The sequence below is a fragment of the Osmia lignaria genome, chromosome 12, assembly GCF_051020975.1.
Source record: "Osmia lignaria lignaria isolate PbOS001 chromosome 12, iyOsmLign1, whole genome shotgun sequence".
Taxonomy (NCBI): Eukaryota; Metazoa; Arthropoda; class Insecta; order Hymenoptera; family Megachilidae; genus Osmia; species Osmia lignaria.
In genome coordinates, this window is record NC_135043.1 from 8,404,572 (window position 1) to 8,426,182 (window position 21,611).

Sequence of the window (21,611 nt, forward strand, 5' to 3'; positions counted from 1 at the left end):
TTCTTGAATTGGCGCACGTAGTACAAGTATACGCGATTGACGTTTCTTCTTTTTGATCCAGCAAACCGTGCCCTTAGGTATCGGAGCCGAAGATATACGAGCAACGAATATCCGGAAGGGGCGGTCTAGAATTCTGGACTCTGTCCGAGCTATCGTAAAGCCAGAATTTCTCTTTCTCTCTCGCTCCCCGCGTATAGAGTGACAAACGTGCTTCCTCTAGGACTTGGTGACCGATGGGACTCGAGATATAAACCACTGATCAGGATAGGGTTGTTCTCCAAAGGGGTAGACAACAATGCTTCGAATCGTAACGTTTGATAAGGGTGAATACTAGTGGTATGTTCCTTTGTCAAGAAGAGTAAGCATCGTGCTCCTCGAAAGTTACTTCTCAATTAACACTGATTCATTATTTTTCAAATACGTTCTGATAAAAATATGCTTCTTTAAATATAATTGGAAATAATTATTAAACGATATCTTCTTCATTGCATTTAACCCGTTAATCTCTAAAGTTTAATGATATATTTAATAAATTATAAGAAAATATGAATGGAAATTTTAATATCGTTTATTTGCCAAAAGGACGATGAATTCAATATCCTGGCTGGTTTCCACGTAACGATCAGGCAAGAAAATTTTGACGAGGGTTCGTGGTAACGTAAAATCACGAGCAAAGTAAACGAATACCGCCGTTAGCCGAAAATGTAAGGCACAGAGACAAGAGACACGCTAGATTCCTCGCTAACGAAACTAATTTCATTGTCGTCCACTTATTAAGATCAAGACAGGGGAAACTCGTCGACAGACAACCGGTTCGTCTGTTGGCGTAAAGTTGCATAAGGAGCAACGAAGCATCTCTGGTTAACAATGTTTAAGCGTCAATTTACTTACCGTGGCTGCCATGGAGAGATGAGGGGCGGCTCGGACAGCGGGATCTGAAGCTTTACTAAGCGAGCCATAGCCAACCGAAATCTGTACTGCCTTTTGACATCCTGCAACAGAAATCGTGTCCTCGATGTCTTTTCATTCGGTTTAAAGACTATGGTTTCAAAACAATAAAATGTAAAACGATTTTTTAAAGACATACTGATAAATCAAGACATTTACCTTTGTCACCACGTTCATTAAAGTTCATGACCACTTACATTTATCACTCTAATAGCTCTAGAAGAGTGCAACTTTCGTTGCGACCTACTTTCAGATACTCTAGTCACCTACATTCAGATACTCCTTGCAAACTATAATACATTCGAAAAGACACTCGATTGAATTAAATGAACTAGTTTACGATTTTATTAAAATAATATAAAATCTATAAATGTTGGCTTTGTCAATGTACAGATCAATTTTCAAAATTTGGCTTACAGGTGAAAAATTCAACATCTTCTTCAAAGTAAGTTGCGGGAACGATTTGAAAGGTAATCGTAAACTAATTACAAGTAAATTCGTTCAGCGTAATTACACGTTTTAATTTGAAGCCTCGCGAAAGTGTTCTCTCTCTCTCTCTTTACTGTTGCCTGGTCGTTTCTCGCGCTCCCCAACAGAAGGCTGTATTTTAAGCCAGCTAGTAATTAAAAGAATTACGTCTTCGTTCGAGTGCTACAGTTCCGAAGGACGACAAGGAAAATGGAGCAGTCGCGAATTTAGTCCTTTCTCCGGCTTGACGTTTTAATTGAATCCGCGCCGTATGCGTGAAAATCGGCCTTATTGAATTACACCTCGGCTCAGGTAATTAGCTGAGAACCAGTCTCTTCGACGTTCGGTCGTCTTCAAATATGAATTTTATTGTAACGATTAATGTTGTAACTGAAATTCTCTTTACTCAACACGACCAATTCTCGATCGTTCTGTTACTCTGAATTTACACAGAGATGTGTGCTTTCAAACATAGTATTAGAGAAGCCGAAAGTATTAACGGTGTGATGGCTGAGAAAACGTACGGTCTCAGCCATCGGCGGATAACGTGGAAGCGGAATATTTGGCTTCAGGATTACCAGAGCTCAAAGTTTGATTGGCCGTGAACGGTGTATCAAGTTTTGACGAGGCAGATAGAACTTCAGTTTATACGTTAACATCCACCGCAACTTCGAGTCGTGGACAAATTGGATATAGGATTACATCTTTTTCGTTGATGCGTGCCACAGTATTTACCCGTCGACCGTTATTAAACCACCTAACGATTAATTGCCTCCTACAATTTTCTTGTTAACACGCTTTTTGTATCAAAAGTATTTTTCATTTTTCCTCTGATATAGGAATATTCGATGATCGAATATAAGTTAATTGGTAAGCGGCAATCAACGCGTTAACGATGAAACATATATGACAAATTTTACAGTTAAAATCCATGGAATACTCCGTATAATGATTCCAAGTGATTACAAGTCCATCAACTAGCCGCGACGATTTCAGTTGCAAGGGAAGCATCGTCGTTCCGCTCCACTTCTTCCCGCAGGAATCCCCTTTGTCTCTCTTTCCCTGGCTGCAGTGGGTCCGCGGCACCGTTACATGCATATGCAAATTTATTCTGGCCATGCGTCGGTGTGCACTCGCACATAGAGCGTTCGGTGGTGCGCGTTGTCGGTGCAGCAGAGAGGGTCATAAATTAAATGATGTAAATGCTCTGTCCACCCTCTGTCGCGGCGACGAGAGACGACGAGCAACTTCCCTCTCTCTCGTTGAGCTGGACAAGCCCCGAGTGACCCCAACGATCCACGCTAACCCTGCCCGAATCCAGACCCCTTCTGACTGATTATAATTATCGGGGCGTACCCTGCGGCTCAATTCGACCCGACACGACCCGGCTCGACTCAGCTCGCTTCAGTTCGTACAAACGAAAAGGAAAGATAATGCGGCCTACCCTAACTGCCATTGATTCGGACTCGCCTAACTACCGTCGAATTGCCGTAAGTGTTCGGTATCCACATACCGACAGAATCAACCTTCCTTCCTTCTCGTTGAATACTTTGGTCGACCGATGGTTACGGATAAATACTACCATCATTCTGTGAAAAATTAAAATGAAGAAGATCGAAATTCAGACAGGATCTTCGTGTATCTCGGTTATCAGTACACCCCTTTTACCCGTTCGCTAGTAACGTTTGCTTTCCATAGGTCTGAACGAGGAGAGATTCACGATGGTTGAGAGTAATGTATTCAATAAAATTCGGTGGTATGCAAATCTGGAAAGCTTTCGGTGGCTCTCGCAAATTCGACAGTGTTCCAATCTACTCTGGTTTCCTCCTTTTCGATTCGATATCCGGTTCATCGGAAATAACTGACACAGAGCTTCGTTCAGATGTTCATTGGAAGCTACTCATTGGAAGTTTTCTTTGAAAATGATGTTGGAAAAAAAATTTTTTAAGAAAAAATTAATTGATAACTCGATCCGAATCGATTTTACAAAAAAGAAATATTTAATTTTCGTAATAGAAAATGTAGGACAAATGTGTAGTATGTTTGACGAAATGTTTCTTGGTATGAACTAACAAAAAAATATACGATAATAAAAAGAGATATTCCGAACAACTATTATGATCGGTAACTGGAATTGCTAAAGGTAATTCAGAAAATTGTCCTTTCTTCCGCAGGATAAATACACACGATGTAGCTAGGCTGGCTCGTCGAGCCGTTTAATTAAGTCTTCGCGGGCGGAACAAGCTTAACGAATGTAAAAGACAGGGTAAATTCGTTCTGCCGTGAACCGCCACGAGGCGGTACGTCTTCCTCGCGAGATGTAATTTAATCGCACGATTAAAGTTCTGTAAGGTCGAAGGGGCCGGGTAACACTCACGAAGAAAACTAGAAGCGCGTCAGACAGGTGGAAATAGAACAACACAGGCAATTCTTTCGCGAAGCGTATTTAAGACGTTGCTTTCCCTGGAAAACTCTAAGATAAAGTTATTTCTCTCACTGGGATATGCTTGAAATTAGAATTGTTATTCCTTGTTCTGCAACGAATTCAGATATTCAAATATCTCGATCGTGTGGATGTCACGACAAAATGAAATAAACTTTGATACGATGAAACTCACAAATTGCAGTAGAACAACTATCCTGTTTGAAGCAATCGTGCAATCAAGGAAATGAATTCAAGAAATCCATTGATAGAAAAGAATAGAGCGAAACAAGAATAAAGGCAGATCGAGATGTTACCGTTGGTCGTAGCTAAAATATCCCTGCAAATAACTCGAATTCTATCTGGATTTCCATCGAAATCGAAGGAAAGAGGGAAAAACGAAGTGGAGACGAGTCGAAGCGACGCGAAATCGAGGCGTTCGTGGTAAAAGAACGAGAAACTCGGCTGCTTACGTATTCGATCACGTAAATACACACGGGAACGAGGAGAAGAAACGAAAGAAGCGAAAGAAACGGAAGAGGGGAAAGAGACAGCCGGGCAAACGATGATCGTGCAACGTTCACCCTCCGCGCAACCCCATGGGAAACGTCGAGGCGGGTATTGGTTCCCGCTAAGCGGCGTCGAAACGGCGAGAATCAAAATCCTGGATCGCGGCTGGTTGGCCGCGCGTGGAATTTTAAACGCTCACGGAGACACGGATACACGCGACCGGAAGCGGGAACAATTTGTACCAGCAGCCTTCTGAAATATACGAATAATCGCGGCTCGCATGCCAATGCCGATGAGAAATATTTCCTGCTAAATCCCTGAGCTTTCGTTCCTCGCCTACTTCTTCTTCTCCTGCTGAGCGCCCTTGACAACGAACGAGGACAATTGAATTTTAAAATTCGACACCGTTGGCGAATTTTATTGTTCCCTAGACCGAATCGCGCAAATTGATTCAACTGTTTCTTTTTTCTTTTACACGTATGAAACATAGAAAAAATGAAAAAAAGAAGCTCTAAATTAAAACAAAGCAGTTACAAGGTGTACAAATCGACACATGGTAATTTTTCGAGCAGTAACGATGACCCAGATCTTCGTAGAGCTCGCAAATACTGAACGTAAGGGTGGAAATGCCCTTCAGGACTCTATTATCATCCGTGACTGTGTCATAAGACGCGAATTTAGGGCGGGAGAGAGGGAGATAATGCCGAAGGGAGTAAGTCGTAGTTTACACGCGAAATCCAAGCCGTGTGCCGACGTAATCGAAATGAGACGGAGACCCCCATGTACCCCCATGGACAGGATTGATGGACAGCCAGTGGTCCATGACGTGACCACCTGACATTCTTGTCCGATCGGGCTGACATGCCCCAGGGATCATGCATGCGAGTTTCGTGCTCACGTAGCAAAACGTCTACTCCGATTTTCCGCCACGTACCGCTCGATTCTGCGACCGAATCTGCTCGTTGAAATCGCGTCTAAAGTTTCACCATTGCATTCGATCGATATCTTCATCCATAGAATAAATACAGTATTAGTTGACAGATTAGGTATTTTCTGTATACCTATTACTGTTTAATCAAAATGAATACTTTATCGAACATGCATTTCGCATTGCACTTTCAAAATCGACGATAACACCGAAATGCTAAAAACTAACAGCGTCATTATTTATACACAGCATTTAGATTGAACTTAACAAAACACGTTTGAGCCATTTATGAATACGCCAATTAATCAAGCGATATTTCCCGTTTCAGATGTTACGGAAGCGACGGAGAATTTAGCGTTATCGTCGTTTATAGCTCCATTTACGTACAAACACGCGTAACTGCTTGTACGTGCGCATTCGCAGATGTGACCTACGTCCCTGTGGAGTTCTCGAGCTGGTCAATGTGTACCCAGTATCCACGTATGCATGGAACATACCCATGGGCCAGTGTGTATACACGAAACTAGGCACAAGTGTTTACTCGATACCACCCTTCTGTTATGTTGGAAAGCGAACTTAAAACAGCTTTTAAAAAAAAAATTAATCCAAACACCATGTAGAAAATACATTTAACGCCAGGGTATTTCTGAATAATCCTCGATACACGAATGCTCTGTCACCGACACCATAAAGGGATACTATGTTATTTCATTAGAAGCAATATTAATTAATTTGTTCAACGCTGGAATAATTCCTCGGAAATAGAAACGCGAAACAAGCAATCGAACAAAAAGCTTGTTAAAATCGTCGAGTAAGCTTTCAGTTTGACCAGTTCGAATTGCCAGTCCCTCTCGAAGTACCCTCAGGCGATAGCCATCGGTAAATCGAAAGGACAGAGGATCCCATGGTGATACGTCATCGAATGGCCAAACAGGCCATCGAAGCCAGTCGAATCCAGCGTTTCCATCGTGGGCCGACACGGTACCACCGCACGTACAATTCGTCCCTGCCGTCGGCTGTCAACGTAATTACACGTACGGGGACCATTAGACACGCGCGACGCTTACAAACGGCTCAAACCACCTGCGAAATCGTCACTTTGTTCCGCGGTTAAATCATGCCAAGCTCACGCGTTTCGCTTCGTTTCCACCGATACACCTCGAATACGACCCAAAATCGTCTACGATCATATCGGTAATCTCCTCAACATTTTTATTTTTATCTCGAAATATTTATTCTGATACTTTATCCCGTCCTATTTTTCGGTAATACTTGCACAACGTTTTCCCTTATCCAAGATCACAAACGAAACGAACCGTGTCTCTGTGTTCGAGCATATTGATATGAGGTAACAGGGATGATTCTTGGAATAGAAATTTTCAAAACGTCTGCCGAGCTTTTCCGCAAAATTCTGTTCATCGATCGGCCAGGAAATCAGAGGATTACATTCGGTCGTATCCGAGATCGGAAGGAAAGTCTGTAAAACACGTTCCGGTTCCCATGGCGACACACGACCGTACAAGAAATCCATTTCCCTCGTGTAGAGCACTTTCTGTGTTTCAATGAAAGGAACTGGAGATGAATTTACCGATCAACGGCTGAAAGTTTATACGCGCCGGCTTGTGCTTGACAGAAACATTTTCTATGAGCTGCTCGAGAACTGCTCCGAACGTCTACCGAGAATTCAACGTTACACGTGCCACGAGTATATTGCTCGCTGCGATATATCGTGTTAAAATAAAGTAATTCTCGCATGCGACATGATGGATATTCATCAACGTTAAGACATTTACACGGTGCAGCTCTTTTACTAGGTTGTTTAGAAAAAAATTAATTGTTCAACTTCCCCTCGAGACACGATCATTGAGTATCAAAGTTTTCGGAATTTTCACGCACGACCAAAGTGTCTCGGTAGTGGTCGGCTGCAGATGTAGCTAACTGCGCTACGGGGCGTATTCATTATCGGGCCGCCGGAACCCAGGTTGCTGAGACGATTAAACAGGGAATGGGAGGATCCTCCAATGATTGGCTACACGAGGCCGATTCAATGTCTACGGCTCTATCGGTCTATCACTCTGCCTCAGTATGCTCGACCTGCAACCGTGTTCCCATCTCCGTTGCTCTATTTTATCTCAACGAGAGAATGCACGCTCGACCACGTTCGAGTGGTAAACTGAAAGATTGCAGGCTCTTTGAAAAACGATTTTGAATATTTTTTCCATCACTTGGCAAACGCAGTACCGTGTCAATTATATATACTTTTTTTGGTACTGATTTGCTATGTTATTAACCGGTCATTAATAAATGATCTGACTAGCAACAAGAGTCTTTATTTCGCTTTAAGAATATCAGTGAGTCCCAAAACATCTATTAGTTTCTTTGAACAATCAATTCACCGCTAATTATGAGCACCACGCGGGAAACTAAAATCACACTAAATGAAGGAAATAATGGCGAAGAAAGGAAGGGTAGTTGGTCGATGGAAGTTTGATTTTGCCGCGGTCGAGAGGAAAGTAAGAAATCGACGTCGTTCAGGGCGCGAAACAGGCAAAAACGAAAGAAAAGGAAAAAGCTTGGAGGGATGTTAACGACAGACGAAAGTTCGAATCGAAACGAAACAGAACGAGATCCTCCTTCCCTCCCTTTTCTTTCTCTTTCTGTGCAGTCGTTTTTTCCGTCTGCCATCCGTTCTCTTTTTCACTCTCGACGATCGAGCCTCGTTAACTTTCCTCTCCTCGCCCCGCACGCCGGGACTTTCGTAACCATGGGGCCATTTACATGTAAATGCCTCTTACAAACGGACATTTCCTCGAGCCTTTTCCAGCATTGGTATCAACGCAGTGTCTCCCGCCTCCTTTTTTCTCCTTGTCCTTCTCTTTTGCTTTTTCTCCGACGCTCGCCTCGTTTCGCTTACAAAAGCTTCGGTAATTAAGTAGATATCGCGCTTGGACGTTCCCGGAGGGAACGAGGGTAGTCTCTAGAAATCTAGAAGAAGAAGAAAAAAAAAACGAGGTGGCGAGCAACGCGTACAAAAGTGCTCTCTCCGTTGAAACAATCGCTTTAATCAAGATGTAGACCGTTCGATTCCGAAAGAAATCTTTCGCAGGCTCCCTCGAGAGGTCGACAAAAGTCAAGGGTTGCTTCGATCCGATGAAATATGCATTCGTTGGAACGACGAGAGCTTTTTTTTCTCAATCTCCTTTCCTTCTAATAGAAATCAGAAGTGGGTCGATGGAAATTCTGGATTTAGACGAATATTCTACCAATAAATGAACCTGCGACACCTTCGTTAAAGAAATGAAGAAATACCGTGTTCAACCCTTTCTTCGTGAAAAGTTTCAATGTTATTTCTAACGCCAGTTATTCCTAATTCCAGACAAGGCGAAGAAACGAAAGAACCGGAAGCGTCGTTCGTACGACGTATTCTATTAATCGTTCGCGCAGCAGGGGCCAGCGATTGCAATAAATTTTCCGCGTGGAACGTGTAGCGTGCGCGGGAAACGTGAAAGAAAAGGGCTTCTCCTCGATATTGATGCCGGATTTATGAAGTCTTACCGAGGTCACGTATCGTACGCTTAGCTCGCGTGGCCAAGCCTGGCCCTGCAAGCTCGAGAAGCCGCTTCATTTTTCACCGAGCTGCTAGATCGTAGATCGCACGCGAGACGAAATCGGCCGCCGATTACGCTGCTTACGTCGATAACACGTGAGACTTATAGCACGAACCAAGAATTCTAAGAGGAAACGCGAGAAATTGCGGATATATTTCGCCAAATGGCTAATAGACGCATTGAAAGGAGAAAACGAAGCTCATTTCTGTCAAGAATATCAATACGAAGAATTAAAAGTATATATCTACTTGAGAACAAAAGAAACTTTCGAATTTTATAATTGATTATTAAAACAAAAGTATCCCATTATTCTAATTCTTTTGAAGTATTACATTAGTAGTATCTTTTTATCTTGCCTGAGACAATCATTTTTCATTTGAAACGATGAATATTAACCACGAACGAACGATATTTATTTATCGAGCTGACAGAAGCGTTCTATCCGATCGTTTCATCTAGCATGCAAGAAGACGTCGAAGGAAAGGAGAATCGAGATGTCAGTTCGACTTACACGAGAACGAATAGAAGCAAGGCACGTACGCCTACCTTCGCGTAAAACCTTATGAATGACAAGTAACGAGCACAAGTATTTGTTACTAGCCTCGAATCCGTGGAAACCAGACCCAGAGATGGGATTGACAGCGTTCGCGATCGACAAGAACGTTTTCAGGCATTACGTTCCCTTAGATTTATTTCCTACGCGTACTTTGCCCTATAGGAAATCGAAACATTCAAAGTTTAATAATATTGTCACTTCGTATTAGTTTTATTGTTTATTATACGGAATATTATACGCCTGGCTGACAGGGACAATTTGTTAACTCTTTACGATGAAATGTACTTACAAAGAAGCTAGAAAACAAAAGAGAATAAAAAGAAAACCTCGGTGAAAAAATTTCTGTAATTCCTTTATCCCATTCAAAAGAAAGAAGAGCTGAAAGCATTTAACACAGGTTCAAGTCTTTTGAAAACGTAGAATGACGGGTAGAACGGTGTTAAATCGCTCTAAAATTAAAGTTCTACAAATTCAGACATTTATCAGGCAAGTCAAGGCAATGTTTCCGCGACAGAACGTCTTTTTACGTGGTGTGACGTAAGGTGCCGGGAGGTAACGCGAGAGCAAAGAGCAACATGGAACTAATTAAACTAATTACGACTTTCCGATGGCAGTTTCCAACGAGACACGTCAACGAAACCGCCGTCTGTGTCGTATTCGTGTGGAAGGTACATGAGATTCTGTGGCACAAACGTATTCTCTGAACAAGTTAGTCGCTCCTCAACGTCCTAGGCAATCTTCAAATTATCTTTCTGGTGTGCTGGACCAGTTTCAAAGACACACCGGCAAAAGATTTTCAGTCGCTACAATTATTTCGACGAATTTCAAAGCATTTAATTGTCTATTATACTATGTCTCAAACAAAGTGCATAATTGAAAATTATTCAAAATTTACTTTCATCTGTTTCAGCGAGAAGTATTCTGTTGTTAATAATGTTGACAGCAATTATTTAACAGTAGAATAGCTGACTTTGATGGTACGTGTACATTTCAATTGAAATTAAATTGGAAAAATAAATAAATGAAAGATGAAACATAAATTAAAATATTCTTTGTCTCGATAAAAACACCTTCGTTATTTTGTGCAATTTAAAATAACAGAATTTGAATATATTCTTGTTAACATTTATTCATATATTTAATTATTCTTGGTGAAATTTGAATCGCTTATTTCTGAAGAGAAACGAGTTTTTCCTTTCCTGTATTATTTAACCCTGCAGCCAGTCTGGAAAACATTAAACAGGTAAATTCAGAGTTCCTTCTTGAAGGAACCATCATAACGCAACATCTTCTATTTCAAAATATTTCATCCAAGGGTATATATTACGCGCACGCCACTTTTCAACGGTGTTTTCCTTTTTCAAGTTTGCCAGCCATTTCCTTGCTCGCTTTTAAAGGCACCGAGTAAACTATTCTGCCGGCGTATTTCGAAAGCACCGGAAAACTGATCCCGGCATCGATCTTGAAAACGAAAAACCTCTCGGTTATGGAACACCCGAATACTCTACGAGCCATGCTGTATCTTAAAGCTCGTTTCTCGTACTTCCGCCTTTTATGAGTATACGAAATGGCAAACATTTTCTTTAACGCGTCTATCCGATGAAATGGCTCCCTTATAATATGAACGACACAAAAAACGAATCGATCTCGAGCCTTTAGATTGAATTCTTAAAAAGGAAAGCAAGTCGAAATATACTTTTGACTGTCGTTAAAAATATTTTTTTTGAACATTCTGAAACAATACCATAAATTATGATGGATAATTTAATTTATTAGCCTCATTTTTCCCTGATTAAGAAAAGAAATGCAAAATTAAAATTTTATTAAGTACGTATGATAAACTTTTTCACCCTGCTCCATTTTCGACAACTACCTTCTCTTCAACTTTCTACCATCACAAATCATCCTTTTCATGAACGTCGTTTAACGAGTATATCGTGGCTGTGCCAACATCCGGGGACGAATAGCCGGCACCCTTAGAAGAGATAAACGTTAACAGGTTCGCGCTCACCCTTCCTTCTCATCGACGCGTCAGAGTCTCGATTCAAACGTAAGACGCGACACGTTCGAGCTGCTTTTCAAGATGATTAAAAAACACGACGGATCTCTTCTCGTCCCCTCTAACCCTGTCTCCTTTCGGCGTTAACACTCGTGAAAGAAAAAAAAGAAAAAAAGGAAAGAAAAGAAAAGAAAAGAAAAAGAAAAACACGCTCGATCCCCGTCCAGCATGGATTCAAGGGTGTCTGCATCGTGTTCGTAGCAGCAACGCGATCAGCCAGAAATCCGATACTCGATGAGAAAGCTCGAGGGAGATGACTTCGCTCGCTGGAAAAGTTTCTCCCATTAAAGAGATGAGATTTCATCGAAGGCCTTATGTAGTATCTCTCCATCCCTTCTTGTACACTGTGCACCGCCATCTTTCATCCTCCTCCTCTTTCTCTCTCTTTTCTACTCTCTGAGTTTTTAATACGTCGCTTTCTTTTTTTTTTAGGTGTCCTGTTTTTCATTTTACCGGCGAGAAAGCCGCGGGCGGGATTAAATACCCACGTTAATCCGATTCGCTGTAAATGTTTTCTCGAGTGATTCACCTCCGGCCACCGCGTGCACCCTCTCTCGTACAACGAAGCTTCTAAGAGCTTTCGACTCGACGAAGGACGTCGTTTTTCGTCGTGGACGTCTCGCATGCGAATGTTTTCAGTTTTCACCGACTGTTAGGGGATGGTGGTTGTTTGATAACCCGGCTGCGAAAAGGGTAACGTCCTGCCGTTTCGTTATTACTTGCCCGCTCTCCTACTCTACCTTGCTACGATTAATTTATTCATGGCTTGGGTAAACGTGTTAAGGTGTATTTTACCAACTGCAATCCGAGATGGGCTTTTTTTCCTTCGAGATTTGATTAGAAGAACGTTACGTTATGCGGTTGTGGAAGATACGGAGCAACTAGTTGAGAGTATGAATAATTATTCAGAGGGTAGTTGAGCGATTGAATAGGGAAGATTAATCTTTGTTTTAATCTTTACCTACTGCCCAAACATTTACGAATCGAGTAATTAAATGATGAAAATAGAACGAAACGATGGTTATCGATGAAATCGAATATATTTCGCAAACGAATAGAATCGAAAGCTGTAGTTCTAGGTATCCAGAGTATCTATGTGATTCGAACGAACGCGTACAGAACGTGGCAAACATTCAAATTGCTTCCTTTCGGGAAAACTCAAAGGGTCCCGTGAGCTCTCGTCGAATTATCGTCCAAGTGTTCTGAATGTACTCACCGTGTAGCGATATCCTGGTGACGTCACTGCATCCAATTCACATCGAAGGCAATTCCTGAAACAAACAAAGTACATTCAGAGAGATGAAACATTAACCGAGTTGCAGGGAACTGAAACAACACTGGGAATCTGCGACGAGAACAACGGCGAAAACTCGGTGAAGAGATTCGACGGAAACGAGAAACGTATCCTGTTGCTTTTCTATCAAAAAAGAAACCGACTTTGAATGTTCTTTGAGGTGAAATGCACCACAGAGGAACCAAAGTAACTATAATATTTGGGAACAATTGGAATTTCAAAATTTTCAAATAATTTACTCGCTATATTTTATGCCAAAACTATTGATGAAATGAAAGGTATTAACGCGTTCAATGCTACGTCACTCAAATATGGAATTAATTGAATTTCCACAGAAATCCAGCACCCATATAATTAAAAATTCTTTAACTTATCCAATTAAAAATATTCGTATTATATCTATGACATTGTATGGCATATTGGACACGATTAATGTTCAATTCGAACGATAAAGATCTTCTTTCAGGACGATCATAGAAAGTTGAACGATCTCATGCAGAACAAGCAACGTCAAGCGGAATACAGAACACAACGTGTATGTATTATTCAAGCTGACAGCAACGAAACGCTTAGGCGAGGGTGGATCCTCGTTGGACAAGAATGGTTGGCGAAAAACAAAAATACGATAGAAGGAAAGATGGGAAGGAAGGAAGAACGAGTAGGATCCGTTCGGTAGGATGTCCTTTCGGGAAGAGGGGAAAACTGGGATGTCCGACAAGGACGAGGCGGACAACGAGCACCACGACGACAATGTCGCGTTGATGCTGAAGGAGGAAATGTTATTTCTTTGGGACACTAAGTGACAGCTCGAAAGACATTCGGAGATACTCGTGCCAGAATGTCGCGGAAACGGCTGGACGAATCTGCTGAACGCCAACGAGGCGTTCTGCTCTGCGAAACTTTGGTCGCGTGTTTGTCAAAGGGGCAGCGATGAAACTAGTCGCGCGAAATCGTATCGATGTTGCGAGACATTATCTCTAAGTTACTCTTTTAACCCTTTGAAAGAACATAAGAAAATAGAAGAAAAATGAGCGTCCATCGATTGCTATCGAATCAGCGAATCGAAAGATCCCTTCGCCTTTTAAAAGGAAAGAGAAAGAAAAAAAACTTTTAGCCAGCTGAAACGATCGTTCGCCGATTATTGCATTCTCCCGGGCGAAGAATAATGTTCCCTTGGCATCGTTTGCTTCTCGCGAACCTCCAAACCGTGCCGGTAGAAAAATGGCGAAACGAAAGGCAGCCAGAAAGGGCTGTGGAAAGGGCGAGAAGAGGGAAAAAAAAACAAATAGAGGCGAAGGGAAAGAGAAAGGTATAAAGTAAGAGGAGAGGAAGCATTAGTGGTATTGCCATACTATTACTCGCGCCCCTCTTAATAGCCCGCCCATTAAAGATAATGAACGTAAATTATGCGTAACGGAGCACAGTTAAAAAGGTCGCCTCTATCCACCGCAAAAGGTACGGCCACTCTAAATTGACTGTACAACTGGACGGTTCCGCGTGTCGAGACACACACCTCGTACGAAAGAAACGGATTGAAGAGGAAAATTTATTACCATCGCTTAAAACGCAATTGGTCGCGAGATCTAAGTACGTGAAACAATAAATATGCAATCGTCCTGATATTGAAGAATGGTAAATGTCTTTTTTCGTACCTCCCAATTAGTAGAAATTTAATGATTTGAGGATCCAAATTAGAAAAGTTTTTGAAAATTCAACACTGATATCCTGAATAATTACAACACCTTCAAAATGAATAGAATAATTAACGAACAAATTAGTCATCTGTATTCACAAGCTAGCAAATTTAATTCCTCTAAATGCACAATCATGGAACACTTGTCCATACGATAGTTACGACGTTTCGAACAACATATTTTCCTTTACATTTGCCGATATAACCGAAGAAAAGCTGGCACGGACGTGCCACGAATATATCGTTCCATGTAGACGTGAAAATCAGTATATTATACGCGTTCTACGACCAATCTCTTTCTCTCTTTCTTGTTCGTCGATCTCGAGTACGATTTCGAGAAAACGTTCAGATGTTCGTGTACCATTCGAGTTAGACTGCACCAGACTGTTCCTGTCTACGTGTCGTACTTTTCTTTTCCAAGCGGAATTTTCTTGTAGACACTTTTCGCAGTTATTCCGAGCTTTTTCATGCTATTAACACTTTATCAGCTGTATATTTTATGAAATCGATGGCTTTTAAAATTTAAATGCTGCACACTTATTAAACGAGTATTACTATTAGTGACCTTTGTACCACGATATGTTCCAAACAATTTCTACGACAAAATATCGCCAATTTCGTTATCAAACGAGCGTTCTTCTTGTAACAAGTAATATCGCAGCATGCTGTATAAAGTTCATAACGCGTATATGCTTTGGTAACTCTCCATTCATTCGACGTTCGCATGATGGGAGCACGTCAAAGGGTAAACTTTATTCCACAGCATTCCTTGTGCACCAGCTCCGACTCGGATAATCGAGACTCTATTGTGCCCCGCTAATAATATTAGCTTTTGGGACAAACCACGTTTTGCATCGTTGCAAACGTTGCATTAACCGGCTCTCTTGTTGAAAATCTCGAAAGAAAATTATGATATAATCTTGACGGTACAACGGAAACTTCTCCTTCCTCTATTCAAACGAACTGTTTTCGTTTCTTTTCTTTTCCACGATTCGGTTTCACGGTTGAAAAGAAAACGAAAATGGAGTTACTCGTTAAATTGTTCTTGTGATTGTCCGTTATACGAGAAACGTAATCATTTTATTAGATAATTTGTGACAAAATTGATTGATATAATTATAATTGTAAAAGTAAATATATCTACTCTAGCCAGAAATGTACTGCCAGTCAAATATTCGAGCACACTTTTAACACGTGTATAAGCATTCGTGCGACGTGGTAAATGGCTTTCGAGGAGGAATAAGTGAAAGCATCGAGTTTGCAAATGACGTTTTCGTGTGCTTCCTCAATTGACGTCCCATAAAGTCAGCCGGTGCGTTACACAGCCAATATTTAATACTCGCTAATGTTTCGCGAACGGCCGCTAGACACACGGCAGCTGACATCTGTTAGCTCTTTCGTTCGACCATACCAAACGTTTCTCGCTTGTTTAGCGTGACGTCGAGCCATTACCATTTAGATACGCGATTGCTCGGCCCTAGGCAGGAATTCTAATTCGAGGCTGGCTCGAGTAAATTACGCGTGGAAGGCTAAACGTACCGCGATATTTCACGATCGGCACCGACGAGACCAGGCGATTACTTTACCCGCTTCGAACGTGGTTTCTTCTTGATTGCTATGAACTTCCACGTGATTGGCAATGATTTACAGCATTTCAGATAGATCATACAGCCAAGTATCTTAGAGGCCTTCGATTTAAAATCACTTGGAAATATTAAAATCTGTATTTTGCAGAATCACAGTTTCCGTATAGCAAGGTTTATTGAAATTGAAAGAAAATTATTGATTAGAATTTAAGATTGAATAACGTAAATATAAAGAGGAAGGATAGATAAAAGTAAGAATGCAGAATGAAAAGAAAAGTATCGCTCGATGGGAAGCAGAAAGATCCATAATAGGCGCGTCCATGAGAAATATCGACAAGGGGTGGAATTCCAGAGATCTTATCCTTCCTTAACCTTTGCCAGCGGTCGAGAACGGAAGAGAGGCGTTCGCGATGCTATCGCCAACTGAGAATCCAGCTTAATCCGCGGATCGCTTGTTAGCTACGCGAAAAGTACCGACTAACTCGTGAATCGGCAAGGGTAGACGTAGTACGTTCCGTTCGATCGCGACAAAGATAACACGGAATAAGTCGCGATATAATTGGCTGATAACGAGAGACGGCTTAATAACCTTGAACGTTTAAGTGGAAAAATGGATTTTGCTAAAGTTGCCTCCGCAGAAACGGGTTGATTGTCTTTCTAAAGTAAAAGATTAAAAGATAGACGAACTGTAAAGCCATGCGAAGCGATTTATTGACTGCAAGATGTTTTCTTGGAAGTCTATAAAATTTCCAAGGGAATATTGGCGTTAGAATTTTGAAAAAGATGATAGAAAAAATGGATTCCGATAGGTTTGTACGTTTGTACTCGCGTGGCGACCGAGACGGAATTCGAGGAGCGGCGGCCAAATTCGACGGATTTAACGTAGAGCCGAAATTGGCTCTTACTCTGGTAAGCAGACAATTGGACATTGGCCATTCGACTGAGCGACAGCGCAGATGCGACAAAAATATGCACAATTACGTTTCACGTTACCACGTCGCTTCGTGAATAATAGTTCACCTTTGTTCGCTACCCTTCTCCTCTCCACCTAAACGACTCTCCTACTTTGTGGGGCCAATCTTCAAATTGGCACGAAACCCGAATGGCCATTTTACAGAACCATCGTTTGAAATTTTTTTGATTTTCAGTAATTTATCTCAACGTTACTAAGAACACTCTGATATCTTTATTTTTTCAAAAACACTAAATTCGATTGATCTATTTTAATCAATATATGCTTCGTACGCTCCATTCATCTCTTCACACGCTTCGCTTCCTACGTTTATAATTACCATTCTCTATTTCATTTTTTTCCATCAAGAATCTTATGACAGGATAGGAAATCACGGTGCTGTACATATCGAAGCATTCAACTGGACACGATTCTGGTCGACGAATCGACAGGACATCGAGCGTGTTTATACCGTACCCGTTCACCTAACGGCGCTCCTGTTCCCAAACGAATTGCAAACGGCCGGGTTCTCGTTAGAATTGCAAATGCCCCGTGCCGGGGGTATATTTTAAAACGAGTGCTTCCCGATAATAGCCTCTGACCGGAATTTCATCGGTGCGGATAGAATCCTTCTGGCCCGGATAGCAACGCGTCGCGCGGCGACACGCCGTGCGGCGGCTACGTTGCTTTAGTCCTGGAAAACTGAAAAAACTTGTTTCCCGATTTCACGCTCGCCTTGTTTCATACCGTAAACGGGAATAACGCTTGCCAGGGCTTCGCGTCGCGACGCGTCGCGAGGATTTTTATTTTGTCCGGCCGCGTGACGGCTGCGTAAATTCGCGTACACCTGAAAGCTTCTGTTGATTTTCTGGCTGTCGGGGGAGTGCAAGTTAATTGAGAATGCTGCCGATATTTGCTGCTGTTACAGCAAATGTTATTGATTTTTCGATAAAGGATAGAATCGGATTGAAGCGACGTGAATAGCTCGGTATTTCCAGAAATATTACGTTTCACGACATAAGAGTACTACAGCAATTTGAAGATTAAAGTCCGACGAAAATGATGGCGCAAACTTTTTACTAATATTCTTAATCGTCGAGTAACGGTGGCTTCAGTGGACGAGGGTTATTTAGCAAATTTACGGTGAATCAGTCTTTTCTCCGCGAATTATAACGTTGAATGTTTATCCACTTCTGACGAGAGACCCTCCACGCGACTGACTCTTCAAAGTGGTACCGTTAATTTTAATGAAGAAGTACGCCTCCGTCAGAAGGACGCTCCCTTCAAAGCCTGGCCTCGCTTTACTTAGCCGACGTAACTCTTTTTTCGTAACCCCTTCTTCTTCATCGCCGTCGTCTATCCACCACGTATGTATATACACCTAGGTGTGAACACGGCCGGAATTTTTCTTTCATTTTTCCTCCCCTTTACCGCGTTTCCTTTTCTTCCGACGTCAAAACCCCCGAAATTGGACGACAGCCAAAAACTACGAACCAGGCGCCCGAAAACCCTTTTCCTTTTCTTCCTTTTTCATCTCGTTTCTTTCTTACTTCTTTCCACGGGGATGTATCTCTTCTCTATTGTCCGTGGCTATCAATTTATCCACGATTCCGTGACCCCTTCCTCTACGTTTGCTCCTTTTTCCCTCAGACTTTTGTCGCTGTGGCCAGCCAACCACGGATAAATGATTGTTTACTCTGTTCGACACGACGTTTCGCTGTCTCGACCGTTGCTTTGTTTATTAACAATATTTAGCTGATACATGGTGTTCCGAACGCTATTTTTCATCACGAATAGGATTTGGCTGAGGTTTGCAGTAAAGAAACACTCGTGGGTTCATTAGAAAAGTGGCAATATATGAAAATTTTACTAATTTCTATTTTATTGTTTCTATTATCTCCAGATAATAACTGGAATTTTTCCCAAAAATCTATATTAATTTGTTTCAAAAATTCTTCATTAAAAATCTGTCCTTCGCACGAACCATTTCATCGACATTTCGTTCAATTTTTGACAAACTGAAAGTATCAAAATTTCACGTGTTTAGATTAAAGGACTGATGAAAATTTAAAACTTCAGTATATTGCAATGCAGCATTTTTCTTATTTTTAGTTTGTGCTCGAATTGACAAGCCGCGTTGAAATTATACAACACACGTTTTCACGCGAGAATATCGAACGATCTCTGACACTGGTCGGTCCACGTTCTTTTTTTTTTTCCTCTCTCCCCAGTGACACTTTATTTTCGATAGAAAATTTAATACGCTGCGCTGCTGACGCGTGCACCGAAACAAAGCCGATTTTAATTATGATGTTGAACCTCCTGTGAGACTTGAAATTGTTCGAACAACGAAAATTAAAATCGTAGGGGAGCTGCTGTGTTTGAACTGACGCAAAGCACCATCGGCAATACTAATATTAATTCCGTTTTTTAATTTTATGAAATAATTTCTTGTAAAGTTCTATCGAAAAATCAACTTCGATTTATGCGAACACTCTTAAATGACAGGTACTTTAAATATTAAGTACACGACGTTTAATTACACCTCATTGATACCTTAGCGAAAAATATGGAACACACTAGAAGCAACTTCAATCAATTTTAAGTAGTTTATTTTAGAAATTATTATTAGCAACGTAGCTTACATACAAAGCTTATGTTGACTCTTTGTTACATGATGTACCGAATAAATAATTGAAAAAATAAGGTTGCCAGTGAAATCGCTAAAATTAATATAGTCTTAGCGTAATTGAGAATTATTTCTCTAAATTAAATTTGTAATGTCAATCAACAATGGCGTAGAATATGAAGCGTCCTCTAAACAATAATGTCAAATTCTTTTCATACTTCACGAATTATCCGTAAAAATTTCAGAAAACAGCCACTCTCTTTTCCATCATCGGTAGACGAATCGCATCGGGTTCACGCATACGCTATAAGGATTAGACGAAATGAAAGAAGGATTTGTCGGAGATCGTGAAACGCGAAGAACACTAGATATGGAAACATAAGAGGTTGTTCGCAGATGAGTGAAATACGCAATGCATTTCAATAAAGTTCTCCATATATATTCGGGATCGGCCAAGGGTTTAGACTTTAGACGAAAGCGTTTCGAAACGGAGGGTGCATCGTACCAGAATATTGAATCGAGCTTACCACGTAAACCTACCTCCGTTTCCGTTTTTCGCGCTTCTTATTATGTATCCTGATACACGTGGCAAGATATTCGCGCCCATGGAAGAAAGTAAAACGTTCCTGTCGGACTCGTCGCCGCGGAAAATAGAATTTCCAATACGATGACGCGAAATCGTTTGTCTCCTACGACCTTGTTCCTCGATTGACAACTTTTCATGTATTTCATACAGTTTACTTATTTATTGCGACAAAAGTCTATAAAATTATTTTTTTGAAAAAATATTTGGTTCTTAACTATCGAATAAAAATAAAATTATCCTAAAAATGCAAATGCATAAACAATAAATAAACTGTATAAGTTGAAGATATGCAGTCACAGAAGAAAATAAATAAAAATAAAATAAAAGCGATGAAAAAGAAAATAGCACGCGTATATTTTCTGAGGCACTCGCCGGCCGAAAGTGCATCCGAGTGCAAACAGTCGAAACGATTAGTCGGTGGTAAAAACAGAAGACGACGTTGCAGAAGCGGCGAGAGTGTAATGCACGTATCCGTAGAGAAGGAACGAGATGGAATCGGGCCGCAACTTGCAGGAAACAGTTTCGCCACGGCTTACACATGACCGTTACAGCCGTTATAGATAGCACCTGTTACCTTTGCTCACGCTTCAGCCGCCCCTGGCTTTTCCACCCCCTTTCCACGGCTCACCCTCTAACTACTCGAGCATCGCTTTTACATATCGCACCAGCTTCCCTCCTTCTTTCCTACAGACCTTGTATCTGTATGTTGAGAATGAAATTTCGAAACGACAGCTGGAAAGTACAGAGTGTTTCATAACTAGATTCCGGGATGTTTACGAAAGTGCATATAGAAAATTAGGAGAATTATGCAGAATAGGTGGCCAAACATTCTACTCCGAAAAATGAAAAAAGATATCATGAAATATTCAAATTTCGATGTAAACAAGATCTAGGTACTTAAGTAGAATACGCTATGAAGCTTTTCAATTACATAGAATAAATGCATACTAAAAATATAAGTGAATATTCTTGATATTATGCATGCTTGTGCTCCTTTTGCGTCAATAGGTTGCAAGTTGAGACATGTGTTTGAAACATTGGAACGACAGTGAATTTCAATTTGGTTGATGATACGGGAACGTATGTATGTATATATTCCTTATGAATATTTACTACATCCTATGCAATCAGCTGTATGTGGTCGCGAATGTAAAATGAAATTGTCTGTGAATAGACAAGTAGAACAGGTCCGTCTCTGGGAAGGCAAGTAGAATAGGACAGGGCTAGACAAACAAGTAGTGTAGATACGCGTCTGACCGGCCAAGTAGAATAGGGTCGCTCTCTCAGAAGGCGAAAGTAGAACGAGTGCATTCTTAAGCAAACAAGCAGAATAAGGTCACGATTGATGAGAATAAATATGAAGAAGCTAGAA

The 21,611-nt window shown here is 41.1% G+C and overlaps 1 protein-coding gene across 4 annotated transcripts in view; it reads right to left on the bottom strand.

Moving 5' to 3' along the window:
* Nucleotides 1-12,770, bottom strand: part of LOC117602758 (uncharacterized) — a 252,903-nt gene extending 240,133 nt beyond the window's left edge. For all 4 annotated transcript variants that reach the window (XM_034321163.2, XM_034321160.2, XM_034321159.2 and 1 more), the window contains exons 1-2: nucleotides 12,716-12,770; nucleotides 892-992 (exon numbers count right to left, since the gene is read on the bottom strand). In XM_034321163.2, coding sequence (XP_034177054.2) covers nucleotides 892-903 — 12 coding nt within the window. In that variant the 5' untranslated portion in view covers nucleotides 904-992; nucleotides 12,716-12,770. The remainder of the gene's footprint in view (nucleotides 1-891; nucleotides 993-12,715) is intronic.
* Nucleotides 12,771-21,611: the final 8,841 nt, after the last annotated feature.